Below are 22,625 nucleotides of genomic sequence, written 5' to 3' on the forward strand. Positions count from 1 at the left end.
GCTGCTTTCTGTGCAACCGTATCACCAACGTTTTTTCCTTTTTCCACTCTAGGAATGCCTTGATGTCAGTTCTCAATGCTGACATGATGATCAAACTATGCAACCTTTCCCCAATCAAACTTCAACTTAGCAAACTTTGCAAAGCCAGACAATAACTCTCAGGCTCAAATATTGCTTTAAGATTGGAAAACAGCCGCTGAAAAGCCACTGAACCCGACCACCAATCAGCAAACTACAGGGATTGTTTACAGCAGTGATTCTCAAACCCTTTTCTGTTGTATCCCCTTTCAGAAGACAAAATAAGTCATGCCCTTTGTGCATATTTGAGGTTTTAGACACAAAATACACAAATCTCTCCGGCTACATTGATACTAAACTCGGGAGCAAGATAGGCTTTGTCATATTTAAAGCATCACCTGGTTTTCTTTTGATTCCTACCAAAAGTTTATCCATCTTGTACATGTTGTTCTGTCTGAGCAAATCTTGCAAACCTTAACTTTGTCTTGCAAGCATCAGATTACACTTCTTAGCTGCAACCAGCAGCTCTACAGCTTGCTATGTCAGTTGGTCGGTACCGAAAAATATCCACACCATTTGGCCGCCATAGTTGTCATCTGAAGAGGCAGAAATTTGGCATGGAGGTCAAGTGTGCATGTGTGAAGGTGGGTTTTTGTGTTTATGCCAATAGACTAAAAGGAGGCATGGCTGACTGAAGCTGTTGCAAATTCATGCTTGGTTGATTATTATTCCATCAAGAGTTTGTGAATAGTTTGGGAAATGTTTAAATGATTGCAGAACATCCTGAAATATGGGAGGTTTTATCCAGTTGTATATTCAAATACTGGCAATGAATCCAAAGTGAAAACATTTGTTCCTATCATTGCTTCAACCCAAATGATCGAGTGGAATGTTTGACATTTAACCGCCATCATGAAATGGCAGCTGAATAATGTCTGCACCAGGAGCAAAGTGATGACACCTCCCCCAGCCAATTTATACCACAGCCTCTGGGAGCTTTCCTCGTAATGAGACTGTTTGCATGCTGATGGTCAGTTGATCTTGTTATCACCCCCAGACTCCAATAAAACTGCATGAGCTACAGTGAAGTCAGCGACAGCAATGAATCCAAAAGTATCATTCCCATTTTATTGACCGTGTTCGGCCTCAGAACATGATGCTCATGGATGATAACGATATAAATATTTGCAGATGTATTCATCAGTGAGTCATCTCGCTGAAAGAAAACAAGTATTGCATTTTTTGCCAACAAGCTCTTGCTGTGTTTTTTAAATGAGTCATAAACGGGAGCATTCACAAAAAGCTCATCCAAGATGTTCCCCTCTGAGTCGGTTCAAACTTTCCGCGGTGTTTCTGCTGCTCATCAGTCTTTTGCCTGGAGGGATGTCAAGTTTCCCCCTTCGCTATCCCAGGATTCTCTGAGCAAAGCTGATCCGTATGCGCTCCCCCTGCAGCCATTACAGCCAAACCTGGACAGCTGCTCACCTGGGAGACGCACACTCACACACAGTCAAGGCTCCTTTTCTCACCTGCAGCCTGATTGGGAGTGCTGGGTTTTCTCATGTCACACTGCAGAAAAAAAACAGTGATAGCAGTGGGCAGAAACCACCTCTGATTCAAACTTCAGCTAAGGCTGCTGAGGGTCTCACTAGCTCTCTCTGGTAAGGTGTCCCTACCTTCTCATTACTCTTGCCACTGGTTTTGGTGTTTCTGGCGACTCAGAGATCGATGGCAGCAGAGTGTGAGAAAGTGAGAGGTGTTCAGATACATCCACACACATTTGTCATGCCTGCAAATTCCGCCCTCCTTCAACGCTGGTGTTTAGTTTGGCATGCTGCACCCAAATTGAGTCCAGATAAGATGGCACTTGCAACAACTTTCTCCTGGTGGCCTTCTTCATTATGTTAGCCTGATAATATTTTACATGTCCCAAAGCGGGTGTGTGTCTGCGGCTCGAAAGAGAATGAGGGGTCGAGAAAGCTGAGAGAGCAACTTTGGTGACTTGATGATAAGCTCAAAAGATTGACTGCCTGCTGCACTTTTCCTTGCCGCCTGGTGAAGGGAAAAAAACTGCTTGCAGTTTAAATAGCATGGTTTTTTAATCCCACTTCACTGGGCAGCTGCAGGCAATCTTCAGATGTTATATTTTCTTCTCACTCTCCCTGCTCGCTTGCTCTCTTTCTCTCTCGGATGGCTGTTAGTGACATAAAGCTGCTGCTTTGCCATCCTCTCAAACACTAAGCCCCTGGAACGTTGTGGAGGGGCTGGGAAAGGCGCTGCAATCCAATGTTGCACTATTGGCCGTCAGGCTGCTTGGCTATACTTGACTGTGTACAGTATGGTGTATGGAGCGCAGCCAGGTCTGCTGGCAAAGGCCGATAAAGCTGCAGCCCAAGATCTAAGCTGAGAGACATGACTTGTCAAGCTGAAGGCCAAAGGTCTCTGAATATGCCAACTCGAGCATCGAGAGCAGAAACTGCAGCTTTGTGAGGTTCCAACACACAGAACTGACATGGATACTCAAAGCCACTTAAGCTCTTATACAGCTCCTTTATATACTGCACTCAGTGGCACAACAACCTAAATGTATGCATGTGCAAATGACATTTGAATTCTTCTTGCTTTTTGTGTGGATTTAAATAATTAAACGGCAGCTATTGTGCAGATTCTTTCATTTTTCAAGAATAAAATTGTATTTGGACATATTTGATGAAACACCATCTGAGCTGCAAGCCTCTTTGTGCGCAGTTCTAACGGCAGCGGGTGACAGACATTTGAGGGCTAAAGTCGCTAGAAGATGCACTGTGAACTATTGTGCTCCAATGACAGGAGCATGTCACAGCCTATACAAATATTGTTCCCGCTTTTCAAAAAGCCCATATTGTATCGATTTGCAGTTTGAGACATCAGTGCCTTTACAACATTCAACATTTCTGAGGACCCATTGTATTTAAAGTTGAAAGGAAGCAAAATAAGTTGATTAGCTTGTACTCTGAAAATGGAAGCTAGTCAGCTTTTCTTGCTAACATTTAACACTAACGCTAACATTTAACTGATTCCTACTAGATGCTACAATTTGCTCATCTAGCACCTGCTGACTTGTTAGCAGCTCTAATGCAGTTAGTACTGTGTTCATCCCACGTTACTATATCTATTTCTCTTTCATGGGTTCAGTTGTGGTGATGGCATGTGACCAGCCCCCCAAAATTCACAGCATTTCAGTCCTGTAACCTCAGCTACGTTACTCGTTAATTAATGAATATGCAATGGTGGTCTGTGTGTTACAAATAATTTTTAGTGAGTTTCTATACAGATAAGTTGTCTTTCAAATCAACTCTCAGCTAAGTCCTGCCCTTGAATGCAGACTAGCCAATCATAGCATAGTGTCAGCCAGCTCCAAACAGGGTTCGACAACTATACAGCTATGCTCCATTGACTCTCATTTTCAGGTTTGTTTTGTGGATGTCGAGCTCAACACTGTGCCTAATAATGATACTCTTTACCCAGTGGTTGGAAGAAGATATACGTTTCTTCCCCGTTCCACGACCGAAATCAAACCTTGAAAAGTGTAGGGTTAGCTAGCTAGCTACTGAAGATATAGCCTACTGAATGTGTACACATGCTTTTGCTTTTTTGAATGACTGTAACAGTGAATAAAGTCCAACCCTGCATTATTGGAACAGTGGAGAGATACAGGGAAACTTTGCCAGTTTTCAACCAGCTATGTGTCATCGCAGTATGTGCAGATGAAAGGTGTTTGGCTTCACCTGCATCTCCCTGCCTGAACACAGGGTGGCATGGGAGGGGCAAACACAATTCATCTGCACACACTGTGATGACACATAGCTGGTTCATAACTGACATGTATCCCTTTAATTCTATGGTCTATAGTCTTATCTTTTTGACCTATTTTCTCTATGTGACTTTGACATCCTGGATATATCTAATGCATATTGTAGATCCTTCTGTTGGCTTCTCTCTGAAATCACTTTTTCTATTTTTCCAAAAATTTAACATTTCTTCAGAGAGAGCAGTTCGTGACAGCGGGCAGTACCAACATAATCAGTTGGAACCAAAAATTCACACACCCCTTGTTAACGCAGGAGCTGTTGTCACTGCAGAAAAATAAATAAAACCTTAATTTCTTTCTTTTGGTAATTCCAATTTTTGACCCAATAAATATACAGGTCAAAACAAACAGCAACAATATCCAGCCTAAAGTCCTTCCTCAGCAGAAGCATCATTTGTCTTTTATTAGATAACCCGAAACAGAGTGCATATGTAAACTGCAGGAGCACAGGGTGCATTATTATGGCTGTTGGGCCTCTGTGTTGTATAATGCACAGCATCAGTACTCCCCTCACACCTACCAACAAGCCTCCTCTATATTGGACACTGACCTTGGCTAGCGGTCTGGCATGCGTCCTATCCGTCTAGCCAACATACAATGTAAATGGGTTTCTGAAAATTAAAAATCCATGCTGCCCAATTCAATATAGGGCAGTGTCTCTGGGTAGAGGGGGGATATGCATTAGGGTGTAATGATATTAGCTACAGTGTAACTCCAAGACGTCTACTCTCCTGAGGAGATGACGAGAAGGCCCTTGAATACATACAAAGCTTCAATATGGCAGGGTTGCACAATACCACAACATTACTGAGAGACAGCCATTTACAGTTTTGATTAAGTAAGTATAAAAAAGGGGTATAAAATAACACTGGAATGCTTAGTGCTTAATGGATCACAGATCAGTGCACTGGCCTATGCAACACGTAGAAGCTCGGTTGCCAAAACATTCATTCAATAGGAATTGGGAGGGGGCCACAAGGAAATATGGACAGCATTATAACAACAATATATAGCCACCACACTGACGCCTTTTGTCTCTCGTCATCTGTTCTCAGATTTTCTTGTTTCCTTGTCTGTTTTTCAGACTTCTTGCTAGAAAATATGGTTCGACAGTTCATCCTCCCACTACACTCCTGTCTCTTTCTATTTCATTCATATACTACTAATTTGCAACTGCAAATATGGTTTGATAGAAACATAATGCAGCCCAGATTTTTTTTTTTTTCATCAGCGCTGTTTCTAAATGTCTGCCAAGTCGCAAAGGGTTGATATTTAATTTACCTGCTAAATGTTCACTGTATGCCATTTGTTGTCACTACAATATCTGCTCATTTTAAGTAAAGTATGATTAAACTTTGTCATTTGAAACTCACAGCATGGAGAAGATCATGGTCTTCGCTGAATACCGTAAAAGTGAATAGTGACTTCAAGGGCAAAACTGAAGTCCTGTGCTTTTTACGCCCAGCATCCACCCTCAACCACCTTTGCACAATTTATGGGAGTCACAAAAATGATGAATTCTCAACTGGGATAAGTCAGTGAACATAATCCAGGCAGCAGTTATGTTTCCCATCAAAACGCACCCAGCAAAACAAATTAGCAGCATATAAATGTAATTTCTAGGAGACAGGTTTGCCCACTCACCCTTGCACTTTCTTCCCTCTCCATCTCTGTCCTCCTTGATACATCCCATACACTTCACCTCCCCCTACCCCTCCTCTATTTCCACCATTTTCTGTCTTTCTCACACTCACAGTGAAGTTCAGGGTCTTGGTGAAGGTTCGGTTAATGATGAAATGCTCCCTCTCACATTTGCTGTCGGTGAGTAAACCCATCCATGCATCAGCTGAAGGACGGGGCTCTTATTTTGACTTGCAAACAGCTGTGATTTCCTTGTCCCCACATGAGTAATGCAAAATGAGACAGACACCATATGTCAGACCTTGACTAGGCTTATTTTGAATTCTCATTAAAGGTTATATTCTCGGGGTATTGCTTTTCCTAATAATTTCATTTTGGGAGGTTTGAAGTCATGGAGTTCCTGTCAAGGTGAGTCCGGTGCCTTTTCAATAACGTTCATGTTTGTCCTCCCTGTCCTTGTTCTATAATGGCTATTACTCAGTAATGTCTTCTCATTTTTCCTCCGTGTCAAAGTCTGTTATTTTATGTCACAGCGCTTCTTCGTTTGCTTCTCCTCTCTGCTGTTTGGACCTGTGTCTTCTTGTACATCATTGCAAATTTAGGGCATGGTCCATTTCATCCAACAACCCAGAGAAAGCCATAATTGATGCATCTTTTTAAAAAATGAACAATACCTTTGGCTTTTGTTCATGGAGAGTTACTGCGGAAAAAAATCATCTACACACAAATACTCTCTAAGAGCTATTCAGTATGCTGACTGCACAGCTGTGCCTTCAGCATTTCAAGCTCTTATGCAGATTCTGTACTATATGACAAACAAATGCTTGGGAAAGAGCAGTACTGAGAATACTGCTGCGTGACCAATTAGTTGTAAGCGCTACAAATTACTCAGTTAAAGCTTCAAAAGAACTTGAATTAACACATTCTTTAAAACTACACCAGGACTGTAACAAGGCATACTGGAAAAAAAAATCCCTCGACACCACCCGAAATCATAAATATCTATTTCATATTATGAAGCCACCAGAGAGTGTCCAATAATCTTGTATGTGTTGAAGTGTGTGTTATTTTTTGTATATGTATTATGAGATATGGGGGTGAGGGTCCCAGCAGGACATGTTGCCCCTGGCTCAGCATTCTGCATAAAGACAAAGTGATAAGATGTTGAAATGTGCACGTTTGCACTCAAACCCTCTCTATCTTTCCCCCCTCACACCATCACACGCTCTTTCGCTGTCTCTCTCGCAGGACAGCAATTACCTGCAGGCAGTAAGGCCTTGGATTGCCTTGTAAATGCACTCAATTCTTCTCTGACAATTCTCAGAGCAAACACACATACACATAGATAAGGGCTGGGTGTTTAATTTAATTTCGGACACTGGTGACAGTATGATTCTTCGGTTTTATTTAAAGTTTCTAAATAGTCCTTTTTTGTGCATCAAAAGGTTTAAAGCTGCAGTACTCTATAGTTTTGTATTAACAATGGCTTGAATGACTATGTTTCATGTTGAAGACGTTGCTCATAATGACAAACCCACAAAGAATTACCCTCTGACTCTTCAATTCCCCTCAGCTTTACACCAATTCCTAACTGGACATGATGCGAACAAGCAAACATCAGAATTTTTCCGATTTTCTCAATGAAGAATCTGCTACGTGTGTCAGCAAGCAGGCTAAGTGATGTGTCGCTTGCTTGAAAACTACTTACCATGGCTCTTTTTATTATACATCTTTGCACACCTCCAACCTATTTTCAGAGCAACAGCACACCGTTCCTTAGGCTTAATTAGGGCTCAACAGGTTCCCTGAATGTTGCTGTCAATTTTTCGTGCTCCATTCGGCAGAGTTTGCCCGCTTGCTGTATGTTAGGAAGAGATGCTACACAGTGTTTTTGCTACTTTCAGCCAACTGTGTTGGTTTTACAGCCCACGACTTTGCCATTTAGTTACCCTGAGCTCTCATCAGCCTTGTTTTTTTAGGATGTCAGTAGCTCTTTTTTAGCAAAAAAGCCCTGATAAAGCCACCGTACACTACCTGCCCAGCACCAAATGACATACAGACAAAGTTAGCAACATGGCAGGTATTTCCACCAGGAGTTGGTGAAGACCAAAACCTTGCTAAAAGGAGCACGAATCTTGGACTTACATTTATCACATGGCCAAAAATATGACTCCAAATGAATGCTAATGTTGCACCATACCTGCTGGATGTGTAAATGAGCAACTGTTTAGCATATTAAATTTATGAGCTAATAAAACTTTTTTCTACTATTTCTTATCAACAAAGAAATGCCACACTTTACGGATGCATGTGACTGATCTTAAAGGTCCAGTGTAGGATTTAGGGGCATCTATTGTCGAAAATGTAACACAAAATAGTATGTTTTCTCAGTGTATAATCACCATTTCATTACCTTAGATGGAGCTTTCATCTACATATGGAGGGGACCTCTCTCATGGAGTCCGCTATGTTGTTCCACAATAGCTCAGAGTGGACAAACCAAACACTGGACACTAGACAGGGCCATTCCAGGTTTTGCATTGGCTACCGTAGTTCTCTCACAGATTTGGTACATGTGAGAAATTTCAGTTGATTGCAATCTACAACGTCACCACGGCATACCACTAAATCCTACAAACCTGACCTTTAACGCACAGCATTTATAAAAAAAATTGTCACCCAAATAAACACATAGTCTAACCTAAGCAAACTTGTGTTTAATGTCAGGAAATCAAAGCTAATCAAAGAATAACTATACAAGATTAAGGCAGACATACTCTCTCTATATACATTTCTCTTTCTAACCATTGATTTTAAACTAGCTGCAACACACACACAAACACACACACACGCACTTTTTCTATGGCTGGTCCCTCTCTCTGGAGTATCTAGGGACACCATGCTTCACCCTGTGGCTCTGTGCCCCTGATGCCCTGTGCAACATGGAGCAACACCATGGAGGTACCTCGGGAGCTCCCTTCTGCCCAGCTACACATGAAATACTGTACACACACACACATACACACATAGCCTACACATGCACACATTCCCTGTCCTTCCCCCAGGCTTCTCCTCCCTCCGCCTGTCTCAGCGGGAAGGTCACAGGCACACAGTTATCGCGCTCGATTTGATTACGTCTTAATCCAATCAAGCAAAGCAGAGAGAGCACCATTGATTTTTCAGACATAGAATAATGCTTATTGGGCTTAGAGGCACATGGCCGATTCCTGGACAAGGTTAAGTCCCAGAGGGAAATATCATATCTGTCACTGAGCCTGTCACTGAACATGTTTATGGGTTATTTCTGGAGTTACCCTGCTCGCTGCGAAATGCAACCGAAGCTGTCACCTCGTGTTGTAGTTACAGGTAATTTGTGGTCACTACTGTTTTGTGAGATTGTCAGTAACAGCAGACTCACATATGAAACCCAACAACAGATAATAGATGAAACACTTGAGCAATAATGACCAGCTATAGCTGCGGGAAAGGAATGATCCCTCAAATTGTGACCATGCAAAGAGAAAGACTCTGGCATTAGGAATGAAATGGATGGAGACTTATGGTAATGATTTGCGCTTGGCGGTGGAGAATGAGACTGTCAGTAGTGCATGGACATTCAGAATGATATGTGTACACAGACTGGAACATTCAGTGAGATGTGAAGCAGAAGCAAGTGTGGTCAGTCAGCACTCCAAAGCTGTGTCCTTCAGCCTTCATGCTGTCAATCAGTCAGGTCAGTAAGGGTTACCTGAAGTGCATAAAGATGGCTGCCTCCTGGAATACATTTGTAGACCAACCCCACACTGCAGTGCACTGAGCACTTGTGACAGTCTGTTATGTGCAGGGCAGTTGTTGCAGGCTTTATAACATGGGGCGTTGAATGAAGTCAAAAGGAGGAGGACGCTATCTTTATGTACAGAGATTTTGTCCATATGGAACCTAAAACCTGGCCCAGCACCGTTGCTTTGCCGAGATGAAGACTGAAGAACAGTGTGTCTGCAGCACAGCGTCGCCCCCGCTCCACTTCCCGCCCTCCCCAAACAGCAAAACAACAAGCCGGGAGATGATGATGACAAGAGCTATTGGGGAATGGCGAGGCCCACTCACCTTCTGGTTCACCACACAGTGTGCACTGTGATTCTAAACAAGGACCAAAGAGAGACAACAGGAGATTAATAGAGGCAACACATATGTGAAAGTCTGTTGGTGCATGCGTGTATGGGAACAAGTAGCGTCACCGTCCTTCATATAAAAATATTAACAACTGCTACTGAGGATTCAGCATCTTTTTCTCTTTCTGTCAAAAAACCCCAAATAAAAACATTAAAACTGAACAAATAACATGAAGAACAACGGAGCTTTTTTTTCCCTTGCAGAGTGGTACCCATGTGCAGTATAATAGAAACCCAGCCACCATGCATAATATGACCATCAGCCAAAGGCGGCTGCATAAAAAGACAAAATGATGCAGAGACAGGCGTCGAAGGGGGGGCAAAAACAAAACAAAATGAGAAATCATATTGCTTCAATTCATCACTGCCATGTGCAATAGATGCTGTATGTCAAAAATATGAACACACAAACCTGGCTGAGACTCAAAATTTAAATTACAGCAAAAACAAACAAACATTGATTTATGATTGCACACTATCCATCATTTTTATTACTCACATTAGGAATGATCCTTTAATTCAAGGATATGCCAGACTTGACATGCATTGTGCATTCTCATGTAAATAAGTTGCTATGCTGCTTATTATTCTCATGCAAACATAACACACTTGACTGTAAGCCTCAAAATCTAAATCAATATATGCGCTTTACTGTTAATGAAGTATCAGTTTTTTCCCAGGAGCCAACGGAGTGTAGGCAGCCTCCAAGATTATTTTAAACAAACAATATTATTAAATGGGTTTGTTTTTCTGAGACAGACACTGGGCATAATGAACAGAATGATGATGAAAATGAGCGTTATGTCCTCAGGCTTTAGTTTCCACAGACGGCCCCAAAACAGCTGTGGCGTGTCAGTGTTTGTCTCTCTTCCCTGACGTAGCACAGGCCAAAAGAGGCCATGTTGGGTTTTGTTTTTTTAATGCAATAGCTCTCCTTTATCTAATCACTGCTAATTAGAGGCTTAAATAGATCTGCAGCAACCTTGGACTCATGACTGTCTGTCTGATTTAGGTGAAAAACAGTGAGACAGCTCTTTTGATGGGTCAAAAGCCTGCGTTCATGTGGGATACACACACAACAAAACATGTCCATAAATTCTCAAAACACTAAAGTGCTGCCATTTCTACCTCAGTTTCCCAGATGACCTTGCTCATGGGCAGAGTGCAGCGCGGACAGCTTGGCAGACCAGCGGAGAGCTCTTTTAAAGGTTTGTTGTCGCTGTCAGTCTGGGCAGTGTCACAGCCTTCGCCGCCATCTCATCACAAAACTGCCACGCTGGTTCTTGCCTTGGCACCGCGGCTGCATTTGGCTCCTCTAAACTTTCAATCCTCACTTCAGAACACCTCTTCTATTTTTCTATTTCCGAAATGCTTTTCTTCAATTGAACCAAAGTGCAGAGCAAAAAGTAATGTCCTAGGATTCAGCGTCTGTTGTGATCAGACAATGCTGCACGCTCACACTACAGACAAACTGAGAACACTGAGGACTGTAAAGACGATTCCACTGAGAAAATCCAGCTGTTGTTGTCATTTTGCAGAAGTAAGTGCATTGTGCTGTAACTTTATTTGTTCTCCGGTGCTTCTGTGGGTCCGTGGCGGCTGGGGTCTGTGGGGTTGAGCCACACACAAATGGTCTGGGTGGCAGTGCAGTGGCAGACAGCTGAAGCCTGGAGAGAATTTACTAGTTTAATTAGTCTTTTTTACTTCCCACTCCCTACAGTATAATTCCACAGAGTCAAAGCAATTGGCTCTATTAGTTTGTCCTGCCTGCTTAAATTTAAAGTGCTCTTGAATTTCCCTGTGTGGAGCCCATATTGATCTTGGTCAGGCTGTTTTTACAGTATGGGAACTGTTCTTGGGTAATTCTCATTTGCTTTCCAATTGGAGGTGTAAAGTGGCTGCCAGCCTTTAGCCGTCAGCTAAACTTATTACGCTTCCGCTTTTGAGGATAAGAGGGAAGAATTTGATGCTAATTTGAGTCATTGTGGAGTATGGAGTCAAGGAGTTGCACATTTGGTAACTTTTCATCTGTATCTGTAATCTAATGAGACTAATCTAGAGGCATGCTAGTGGCTCCGTGAGGCTGTAATTAGGCACAACTGTGCTTTGAACTAAATGCCAACAGCAGCATGCTAACATGGCATGGCAATGTTATAATGCTGATGTTTCACAGGTAGGCTAATATTTATCATGTTCCCCATCTTAGTTGAGCACATTAGCATGCTAGCAGTTGCTTATTAGCGGAGGTGGGACCAAGTCATTGTTTTGCAAGTCACAAGTAAAGCTTAAGTCTTTACACTGAAGTTCCAAGTCAAGTCCTAAACCTTTCGTTTCTAAAACTGAGTCATAAACTAGTAATAATGCACTATTCACCAAATGTAATGCCATTTTAACAACACAGGAACAACATATTAAATTCACTAAAACCATGAATGCTTTTTAAAATTTGTATTGACTTGTTAAAACAAGTGTGACAGAACTTAATCATAAAAATAAATTAGTAAAATTAATTAATCAGTACCACAATAGAATAAAATGTGTATGTTTCTATCCTGCTTTGGTGTATAACGTTAACGTTAATGTTGTAAAATAGCAAAAACAAATCTTTAAGCATTTGGAAAGGTATCACTTATTTTCAAGTCAAAAGGCTCAAGTCCAAGTAAAATCACAAGTCACCGATGTTACAGTCCAAGTCCAGTTGCAAGTCTTTTTTGATTTTGTTGAGTCTAAAGTCATTTGTGACTTAAGTCTGACTCAAGCCTGGGTCATGTGACTTGAGTCCTCACCTCTGCTTCTTAGCACTGAACACAAACTACAGCTGAGGCTTATGGGAATGTCTTTTGCAGGCAAGTATTCAAATAAAAGTCATTAAAATTCATCCTGAGGGCAACAAGAATGTCGTGACAATCCATTCAATTTTTAACAATAAGGAGAAATAGTGAAATATAAAAACAGATCAAACATCAGGCCGTGAGTGAAATGTAACTATATATCCTAAGAGCAAACAATAAAACACTAGGTATTCATATCCTTATTTGAAGGTAAAACCATGGCCAAATGGAGGTGTTTTCCGATTTGCACAAGTACCTAAGACACTGAAAAGGTTTTCAAGCAACTGCATGAACTGCACAGTCATCTCATATAAGGAGCAAACAGACAGGAGGCACAGAAAAAAGGAAGCTGTGAAATACCAGACTTTAAGACGAAACATAGTGACAAAATTTTTGCATTAACATTAAGCTCAATTGCTTTATCGTAGGCAACGGGACTTGTTTGAGTTTCTTGAAGATGTTTCACCTCTCTTTCAAAAAGCCTGCGACCCTGCACCAGAAGCTTCTTGGATGAGAGGTGAAACGTCTTTAAGAAACTCAAGCACTTCCACTTACCTACGATAAAGCACTTAAGATTATCATGACCTGGATGACTGAGAATATTTACCAACATATTTACATCAAGCCAAATACCAAATAGATTATCAATACTGCATTTATCACACTTCATGAGAGGGAACCACAAATGCAGATCAATACCATTAACGCAATAAGGACATAAGAGGTGGTTTATAATCAAATGTCAGTCTATTTCAGTATACTAATCCAGTCATTCTCAACCAGGGGTTCAGGGAACCTAAGGGTTCCTTGAAGGAGTTCCAGGGGGTCCCCAGAAAAATGGGGAATAGTTTATTTTCACTATTTAATTTACTACAAGTGAGCCCACTGTGAGTAAGAGTCGTTCTCATCATAGGTTTCACTTCCTCCACTATCTCCTCAACTGTAGTTGACAGCTATAGAATTCTGGTCTCATATCCAAAATCTTTTCAGATGGAGGTCCTTGGAGTTAAGTCTTTTCAAATGGAGGTCCATGACATAATGTGTATAAATCTAGAGGACCTTGACATGAAAAAAAGGTTGAGATCCACTGTACTAATCTCAGTTACCGTGCTTCAAAAGTAGAGCAGAACTGGACGCTGACCTCTTGTTGGTTGTGAATAAACTAACACAGAGATATTCACAGCGGTCTGTGAGGTCCCTCGGTATCAGCCCATCTCCAAACACAACATACACAGGGAGCAAATCCTTCGCCTTGATCTGATAATGTATTCATCCATAATTAAAGCCTTCATTTCCATATCAGCGCGGCTTGCTCACACCTTCACTGTTGGCTGATTTCTCTTTTACCCTCGCTCATTCTCTCACTCTCACTATCTTTTCCCAGTTCATATATGATGTGTGAGAGATACAGGTGCTAATTAGTTCGTGCTAAGATTGTTCTTGGCATTTTCGCAAGAATGTTACGTCTCTGAGAAAACACGAGGTTATATAAAGCAAGGCGTGATAGCACAGGTGTGAGGGCAGAAAAACTTTATTTAGGGAGTTGGTGCATTTCCTAATGACTTGGGATTTACTGCAACAAACAGCCCATAAGCTCGGTTTGTTCTATGTTGGGCAGCGCACACACTGTGAGACACAAGTCAAATAAAGACTTGTTTATTGGGACTGGGTCAATAGGTAGTCAATAAAGGGAAGTACACAGTAATGTACAGCTCGCACAGATGTGCACTGACACAGATGAACTAACACGATTGTGTGCTCACAGGCATGACCACACATAGATAAACTGACTCACACAATTATACTCGAACAAATCACAAGAACATCACACTCCCTCGCCCCCAGCTTCTAGCCTCATCTATGTGGACGATCACCAATTTCAGTTTACCTTCCCCTTGACTGGCACAATCCATCTTCAGCGGGGCCCCCTGCGTATATGCAGCCTCCCGCTGGAGCTGATCTAGCACTTCTCGGAGGAGACATGGTGCTGAGCGCAGGGCTGGAGGAGAACTCATCAGCCCGGCAGTATAAGCCCTGCCTGCCTCTTCAGGGGCTAATTACACTGCATTGTCACACACATTCACGTGGAATACTGCATACACACACATTATGCATTGTATGTGAACGAGCTTGGTTGTAAATATGAATGTACACAACACCAGTAATACTTTATGGAATCAGTATTTATGAATCACTACAGTCCAGGCTTCAAGGGACCATTTGACATTTTGGGAGACGCTCTTTTCTCTTGCCTTGCAGAGAGTTCGGGGAAAAGATTAATACCACACTCCTGTCTGCTCATTAAAGGAAATCTTCACCACCTTTTATGTGTATGTCCAGTCAGTGTTGATGGTAAATGTGGGCCATTAAAGCAATAAAATCCTCAGGGTGTGCTATATTTACAGAGAAAGCTGAGGTCAGCAGCTGCAATTTCCGTTGTTCTTCCATTATCCAGGGCCGTCAATTGACTCAACAGTGACATAGTTGGAAGGAGGAAGAATTGCAACCTATTCTCTTGGATTGGGGGCGTGTTCTAGATGGCGCTCAAAAACAGATCTTCCTTGATCTGTTTGCAAATAAGCTGTGTCTCCAACTGCAAAAATGGCGAGTGCACAGGATGGTTTGGAACGTGGGTTTTACTTTAACAGTGTTGACTGACTCGGATATTCAGCCACATTTATTCGAGCAGAGTATACAGCTGAACAGTTGCAGTGGAGAAAGGCTGAGGTAGCCATGCAAGAGGATATGCAAGGCGGGGACCCTCCAGAACCTGAGCTGCCGAGAGCAAACACCGACTGGTGGTACCTTTGCTCAAATTGCCCCTGATGCCAACAGAAACGAAATCATTCTGCTGCAATGAATTTCAGCATGGTCAGTTTTTGTTGAATGCTGTCGCAGACACCAAGACAGCAGCAGAGTAACATGGCTGCTGAGTATGAGAGCCTGTGTCTGCGTTACTATACTTGGACATAAGTGTGCTGGAGACCTTCTTCATCTTGGTTCATGCTGGTTCAGACTATGAAGCCTCCGTGTATTTATTTATAGGCTACACTAGATTTTGGCTGGGGGTCAGTAGCTCATGTGCAGTGCATCCTGGTACATGAAGGCATTGCTGGCACGGCTCCATGAGCAGGAGAACTCTGCTTCCTGGGTCAGTATAGCACACACTGAGGAATTTATCGCTTTAAGTGACTGCTTTTACCATCAGCACTACTTGGACATCTACATAAATGGTGGCAAATTTTCCCTTAAAATATAAAGCTACAGCCAGCAGCCGGTTAGTTTAGCTTAGCATAAAAACTGGAACCACTTAGTGTATTGTACAGATTATCAAACAAGATATAACATGGTAACAGATCATGAATCAGAGAACTACAATCATCCCTTTATAAGACCAGACAGGGAGTTAGCACCTCAATATAGTACAAGAAGCTTGGCGTCAAAAATATTCAGAATGTTCCCATCTTAGATGGAAAACAGCAGGTGTCTGACATCAAACAGCAAGTGTTAAAATCAAGCCAGCCATCAGTGTTGTGGATGTAGACAGTGTGAGAACACTACAAACAGCTTTACTGGTGCGAGAGCTCCAAAACAAGGTGCATCACAATAAATGGTTAAAAAAGAAAAAGCTTTTAGTTGGCCCCTGTGGCTGCGCATAGACGAGGCAGTGGGCGTTCAGTGTGACGCGAGTGCAGGGATCTAGGCACGACCTTCAGTTACAGACAAACACTGTCATTCGGCAGCGAGTAAAAAGCCATCACATGTCAAGATGCATCCCCTGTCTGTTCAGGAAATCTGTGTGTTCATGTGTGTGCGCGCGTGTGTGTGTGTATGTGTTGTTATGAGGCCATTGATGCTAACCCAAGCCCAAGCACATTTAACTGCACTGAGAGATTCATACCACTGCTGTCTAGATTATTGCAGTTGCTGAGGATTTATGTCGTGTTTGCAAGTGACTGAGGTTAATTTCTCTACAGATGTATGACTACATCTGGTGTGAAAGACGTATTAACTCATTACTAGATCAATTGACACTTAGAGTAAGTAGAGTCTGTGTGTGTATATTTATGACTTTATATTATCTTCCCCTGTGGCAGCCCTGGCTACTATAGAGGTCTCTAGATAGTTAGGTAATGAAGCCTGGGGACCAGTGTTGGCTTTCTGACTAATATCACCCTCCCTCTGGATAAGGAAGCCGTTTTCATGTTAGTGCTTTCATCATCAGCTTCAAAACAGTGGTGTTTCTCTGTCTAACAAACAATCTTTGTCTGAGCACAAAGAAAGCCATTAACCAGACAACAGCCAAAAGTTACACTCTGTCCTTTGGCAAAGTTCAACAGTAATTATCTACAGCTGATAGAATCCACCACCAACAGCATTCTGTCATTTCAACCAATGCAAGCTGCCATCAGCACTAGCTAACAATAAAAAGTTTGCTGAGTGAATGTTTTTTACGTTACTGCTTGCTGATAATAATAATAGGTGGTGATGCAGTGGTTAGCATTGTTGCCTCACAGCAAGAGGGTTCCTGGTCTGAACCCAGGGAGGGGGGTTTGAACCAGGAACTTGTGTGGACTTTGCATGTTTTCCCTGTGGGGTTTTCTCCAGGTACTCCGGCTTCCTCCATGCCGATTAGGTGAATTGGTGACTCCAAATCACGTCGTAGGTGTGAATGTGAGCATGAGTGTTTGTCTGTCTCTATATGTTGGCCCTGTGATAGTCTGGCGACCTGTCCAGGATGTACCCCGCCTCTCGCCCAGTGTCACCTGGGATAGGCTCCAGCCCTCCCAAAACCCTCAAAAAAATAAGTGGTTACAGAAAATGGATGGATGTTTGCTAATAATAGAGCAAGGATTGATGAAGATTTGAAGAGGGATTTGATTACTTCAAGGCTCAGGAAATACAGATACCAACTTAGCGGTACTGCTAGCTCATCTAATACCACAGATCTAGCTAACGTTACAACTCAGCCAAGGAGAACGCCGTTAATGTTTATAAGTCATGGTGTCGCAAACACAAACTTTTATCTATGAGTAGATGCCCTCTTCCTTCTGTGTGCTGATACAGTGGGTGGGAGTAGTTTGGTGATAAGAAAATAATTCCTACATGAAACTGAACACACAAGGTCTTTGGATTATCTTGAGTAACCGGGTCATAATTTCTATAAAAGACACATTGCTGTTGAGTTTTTTAAACGTCCATTTTTTGACGCTTGAGCACCACAAGTCGAGTGCCATCTAGTTCCATTGAATTGAATTCGAGAGAGGTCATCTCTACGGCGGATATCTCCAATACTTGGCAACTCACACCAAAACTATCTAGATTGGTAAATAGCACTACAGGTAAGAGAGAAAATATGTATTTTAATTTTGGCTTTTGGCCAGGTGACTTTCCCCTTAAAGAGTATCTTAATACCAGGTTGCAAAGCAGTTTTTCGTTGTTTTCCCAGGTTAAAAGTTAAAGGTCAAGTCTGCTCTTTTGCACCGCAAATCACACGCAACAGCGACGTCACAGTGTAGCGACACACCACTTAGGCATCACTGCAACAGGGTGAGAAACCACTGGAGGGCAGCATAAACAAGATTTCCAAGGGGTTCAAGTTACTCTTTAAAGTTGGTTTCAAGTAAGTGCATATCTGAAAGTACCTTATGCAGCGCTTTTTATATGGTTGAGTCGGTGTGGAAGCACTCAAAACAGCTTTGCAGTGAAATCATTTCTAAGTGCTTTCTACTATATATGTAATCTATAAGTGCATCAAAAGACAGTATATGGATGTGAAACTACTTACACAGTACATGAATGGACATATAATAATGTGTGCCTCTTTGTGTCTATGTCCCTGCACAGTGTAGTACAGTGTGTAGGCAGACACACTGTGTTCCCACTGAAGGTGTTTGTACATGTGAGCAACATTTCCTTTAGCAGTTTGTATCCCATACTGATCCCTGAGCCCCACACTAACAGCCTGACTGTGACGATAAGAGGCAAAAAACAGACAGGGAGCATGGAAGGGATGGATTTGGGCGGACGAAGGTAAGAGAAAGTCAGAAAAAAAAGAAGAGGAGGTAAAACATCTCATCGTTTTTCTATCAACCCCAAGGGCCCTGGGTCAGATTAATAGGTGGTTTCTCTTACCTCCTGGGAGGCGAGGGGAGTCGAGAGGAGTTGAGAGGAAGAGGGAGATAAATATTTTAGGGAGGAGGAGTGGATTGAACGTATAAGTCTGAGGCCATATTTAAGTGATTTGAAGCTCCTAAACTGTGCTGAAGTGCGGATGATGGAAGAAGAAGACAGGTGGATGTGTGGGGAAGGGGAAAGACAAGTGAGGCTGGACAGATGGAAAAGGATGGAGGGCCAAAGAGAAAGAGAGAGCTGTATAGACAGAGGTACTTGTGCGGAGAGGATATTGATGGCCTCCTTCACGCCCCAGCAGCCCTCTGTCTTACTGGAGCATCTATCAGGAACGCTCAGCCCCGTAGATGGCCATATTGACACCTGCTGACAGAGGAAGGGGGGCGTAGACGCCAATGACACGTCCTTCCCCTACATCTGCACGTCCTCTTTACTCACTCCATCCTCCCATTATCGTTCCCTCTTCACTCTTCCCCAGATCAGAAGTGACAATCTTTGTCTGCCTCTGTGTGTTCAGTTGGCAAAGGACGTGGCACAAACAGCAATGTGATGTGAGTCAGTTATTTATAACTGTCCACAGTGCATCCAAGGTCAGCCGATGTCAGATTGTGACAGATATGTGACAAGTTGGGGGCTTTAGGCTATATAATTGAAGTTATTTGCAGGTTCAAAACAGGTTTAAAGCCTTTCACTTCATAAGCACAGAGTTCCTAAACGTGTAAATCATACTAAACTGAGTGTGATACACTGCGCGTCGGTGCATTATGTTCCGTGACAGTCTTGTCACCTGGCAGACACCTTTTGGGTCGCAGTCAATTCACATTCAATTTAACCCACTAGAAACTGCAGTGTGTGTAGCATTTTAACATAAATCTGAGAGAAGAGTGTCAGACATCTACGCCCATCTTTCACTGCATATAACATTGCCACCAGGTAAAACCTTTACAAGAATCATGTCACTTCATGACGCAGAATATAAAGGAGCTGACAGAGATACAGCTCTCTGGGTTTTACAATAACAGATGGTGGAAGAAAAGTGTTCATAGTCTTTGTTAAAGTTAAAAAGAAATATTTTAAAACAGACATAAAGCTGCTCTGTGGAATTATTCAGCCCGCTCTCACAGAGAAAAATGGCCATACAGGTCGACTGTAAAAGCAGCTTATTAGGACACATGTTTACTGTAAGGCTGAGCACTCTAGTGGTCATAGTAATCATTACGGGAGCAAAGAAGGAAGTGAAATTATGTAGTATAAAAAGCGACAAGGTTTGCATAATGTATAAATGCTGTGTTTCACACAACTCAGACCTCCTGCTACAAAAAGGTACAATTGAACGCCACTTAAAGTCAGAGTTCCTACTTGTAAACTCTCCATGAACAGCTGTCTGAAGCCATGCAACAATGGTAGCACCCATGGAAGAGCACATTGCAAATGGTAAACCATCAACTAAAAGGCAACATTAAGTACATTTGTCTGCATTTAATTACTCATTCATTTTCTGTGACCACTTATCCTGTTGGGGGTCGTGGGGGAACTGGAGCCTATCCCAGCTGACATGGCATGGCATGACAGGCGGGGTACACCCTGGACAGGTCGCCAGACTATCACAGGGCTGACACATAGCAACAGACAACCATTCACACTCACATTCACACCTATGGCCAATTGAGAGTCACCAATTAACATTAGCATGACTTTGGACTGTGGGAGGAAGCCGGAGTACCCGGAGAAAACCCACACGGACATGGGGAGAACATGCAAACTCCACACAGAAGGGCTCCCCAACCCTGGGGTTCAAACCCCCCACCCTGGGTTCGAACCAGGAACTCACTTGCTGTGGGGTATTCAAAGTATTGTATTTAATGTATTTAATTAAAATAATTATGTATCTAATTAAAATAATAAATACCATCATATGTTTCTAAATGTAAAAGCGCCTTAAAATAAAATGTATAACGGTGTCCGTTGCCTCATGTGTCATTTTTCTTCTGTTTTGTTTGTACATGTAAAGTTGCTACACTGCTAAGACTTCAATTGCGTGTACACTTGCCAAAGAAACATCAGTTAGTCATGGTCAGCCATGTTTTTTGTTTGCCATCAAGCACCTGGAACCTTTGACGTGCTAACGTTGCTCAACGTTGACTCTTTTTAATAACAAAGTAGCGTAGTATACTAGTACGTGAAGAATAATACGCTAGTTATGTAGGTGACAAAACCTTTAGATTAATAACAAAAATACTTATTTAAAGCCAAAACATTATGTTCTTTACTCATGTGTCTGTTGCCTAAACCTAACCATGAAGTTTAATAGCGTAACGGCGACACTTACGACTCACTAAAAATATGTAGTGGCATATTTTTTCTGTAGAGACTCTGCCTTCTGCCTGTATTTTTTAATTGTCTTCTTATTGTCTGAGTTAGGGACATTTATAGGTGTGTATCCCCACAGCGCTTAGGTGAGGCCGGGGCTTCATATAAAGAAGCAGGTGCCAGACCGTAGTTAGCAAGCATCCTAAAGAAAGCGCCAAAAAATGCATCTGTACTGAGGCAAAATGCTAAAGGCGTTGGCTTTTACTTTCACTTTTGCTAGCTTTTACTAACAGTAACCAACAATCCTGCACAGTATACCTTTAAGCATGTGTTAAAAACTGCAACCATTAGTACAGTAATATATGCGTTTTTGGAAGTCAGTGGAAATTGACCTTTTCTGTCGTTTAGGTGTAAGAGAGTTTTTGAATTATCAGAACATAAAGCACTAAAATTAATTTCACAGTGAAATGTTGTAGCTTAGCACCTGTAACTGCAGTGATTCACAGCATGTATTGAATTACTTACTCAGTATAAACAGTATAGCTCCAGAATATAAATATCCAAGGAAGTCAGCTTCCTGAATCGACTAAAATAAGGCTGAACTGAAGCCAAGCCTACAGAGCATCACCGTTTCTTTATGTGCTTCAGTGACTCATCATTTTAAAAATCCTCCATTCATGAAACACACTCCATCCTACAAACCCCACTTTCACAGGGAAAATCATTAAGACTGTATTATTACTACAAATGTAATGAATTGTAAAAGAAAAATCTGGGGTTGATGTCTCATAACTGTTATTGGTAGAAATCAATAAATGTAATCATTGTCAAGCTCTATTGCAGCTCAGTGCCTCTAACATGTGTACAGCATTGTGCTCAATAACAGCGGATGAAGAAGCAGAAAAGAGAGTCTGTCAAGCATGAAAGTAATCAGCAAGGTCAGTGACAGTGGGACTGGGGCTACTGTCGATTATTCTTATTCATTCAGACATTTTAGTTTAGTAGATACAAAGCAAACAAGACACAGAAAGGACAAAGTGGGAGAAGAGGGGAAAACACAGAGACAGGGAAGTGCAATGTGTGTGTGTGTGCAAGGGGTTCTCTGCAGGCATGTCTTTTTTGCCTCTTAAAACAAGTAAAAAATATGACTATATTTGTTTCCAATGGCGTTGTCCTTGATTCAGTAATTTTCAATTAAGGAGCAAGGCAAAGAGATGCAAATCACTACATTTGCATCAAGGAAATGAGACTTGATTGAAGTAAGTAATTGGGTTTGAATTGGAAACTCATCTCACTGCAAAGGCAGAATTTGTCAACTGTTGAGAGAAAAATCTGATTTTCCGGTGCAACACTAGAAGAAATTGACTCATTAAGATGAACGTGTTGTGGCGGAAAATATTTCGGCTGAGTGACGGTGACAAACATCAAACATCACAATTAGGGCTGTTTGTCATAATTTACTCTCCAGATGTGTCCGTTACATGGAGTAACAAGAAGACTGAGAGTTTTCAGCCATGCTAGCAGTTCTGTGAGGCTGCACGCCTCTAGTTATGCATCTTGGCATGCTTACTTTGTTAATTAGCATTAACACAAGGTGCAGCTGAGGCTGATGGGTTTGCCATTAATTGTGCAAGTTACAATCCAAAGTATTGGATAAATTGAAATTTTACC

At 42.0% G+C, this 22,625-nt stretch overlaps 1 protein-coding gene across 1 annotated transcript in view; it reads right to left on the reverse strand.

Annotated features, from left to right (window-relative positions):
- dlgap2a (discs, large (Drosophila) homolog-associated protein 2a) overlaps positions 1 to 22,625 on the reverse strand; it is a 209,739-nt gene that overhangs the window by 91,849 nt on the left and 95,265 nt on the right. The window contains exon 3 of the mRNA XM_050061182.1: positions 9,617 to 9,649. Coding sequence (XP_049917139.1) covers positions 9,617 to 9,649 — 33 coding nt within the window. The remainder of the gene's footprint in view (positions 1 to 9,616; positions 9,650 to 22,625) is intronic.

The sequence above is a fragment of the Epinephelus moara genome, chromosome 14 (assembly GCF_006386435.1).
Source record: "Epinephelus moara isolate mb chromosome 14, YSFRI_EMoa_1.0, whole genome shotgun sequence".
NCBI lineage: Eukaryota > Metazoa > Chordata > Actinopteri > Perciformes > Serranidae > Epinephelus > Epinephelus moara.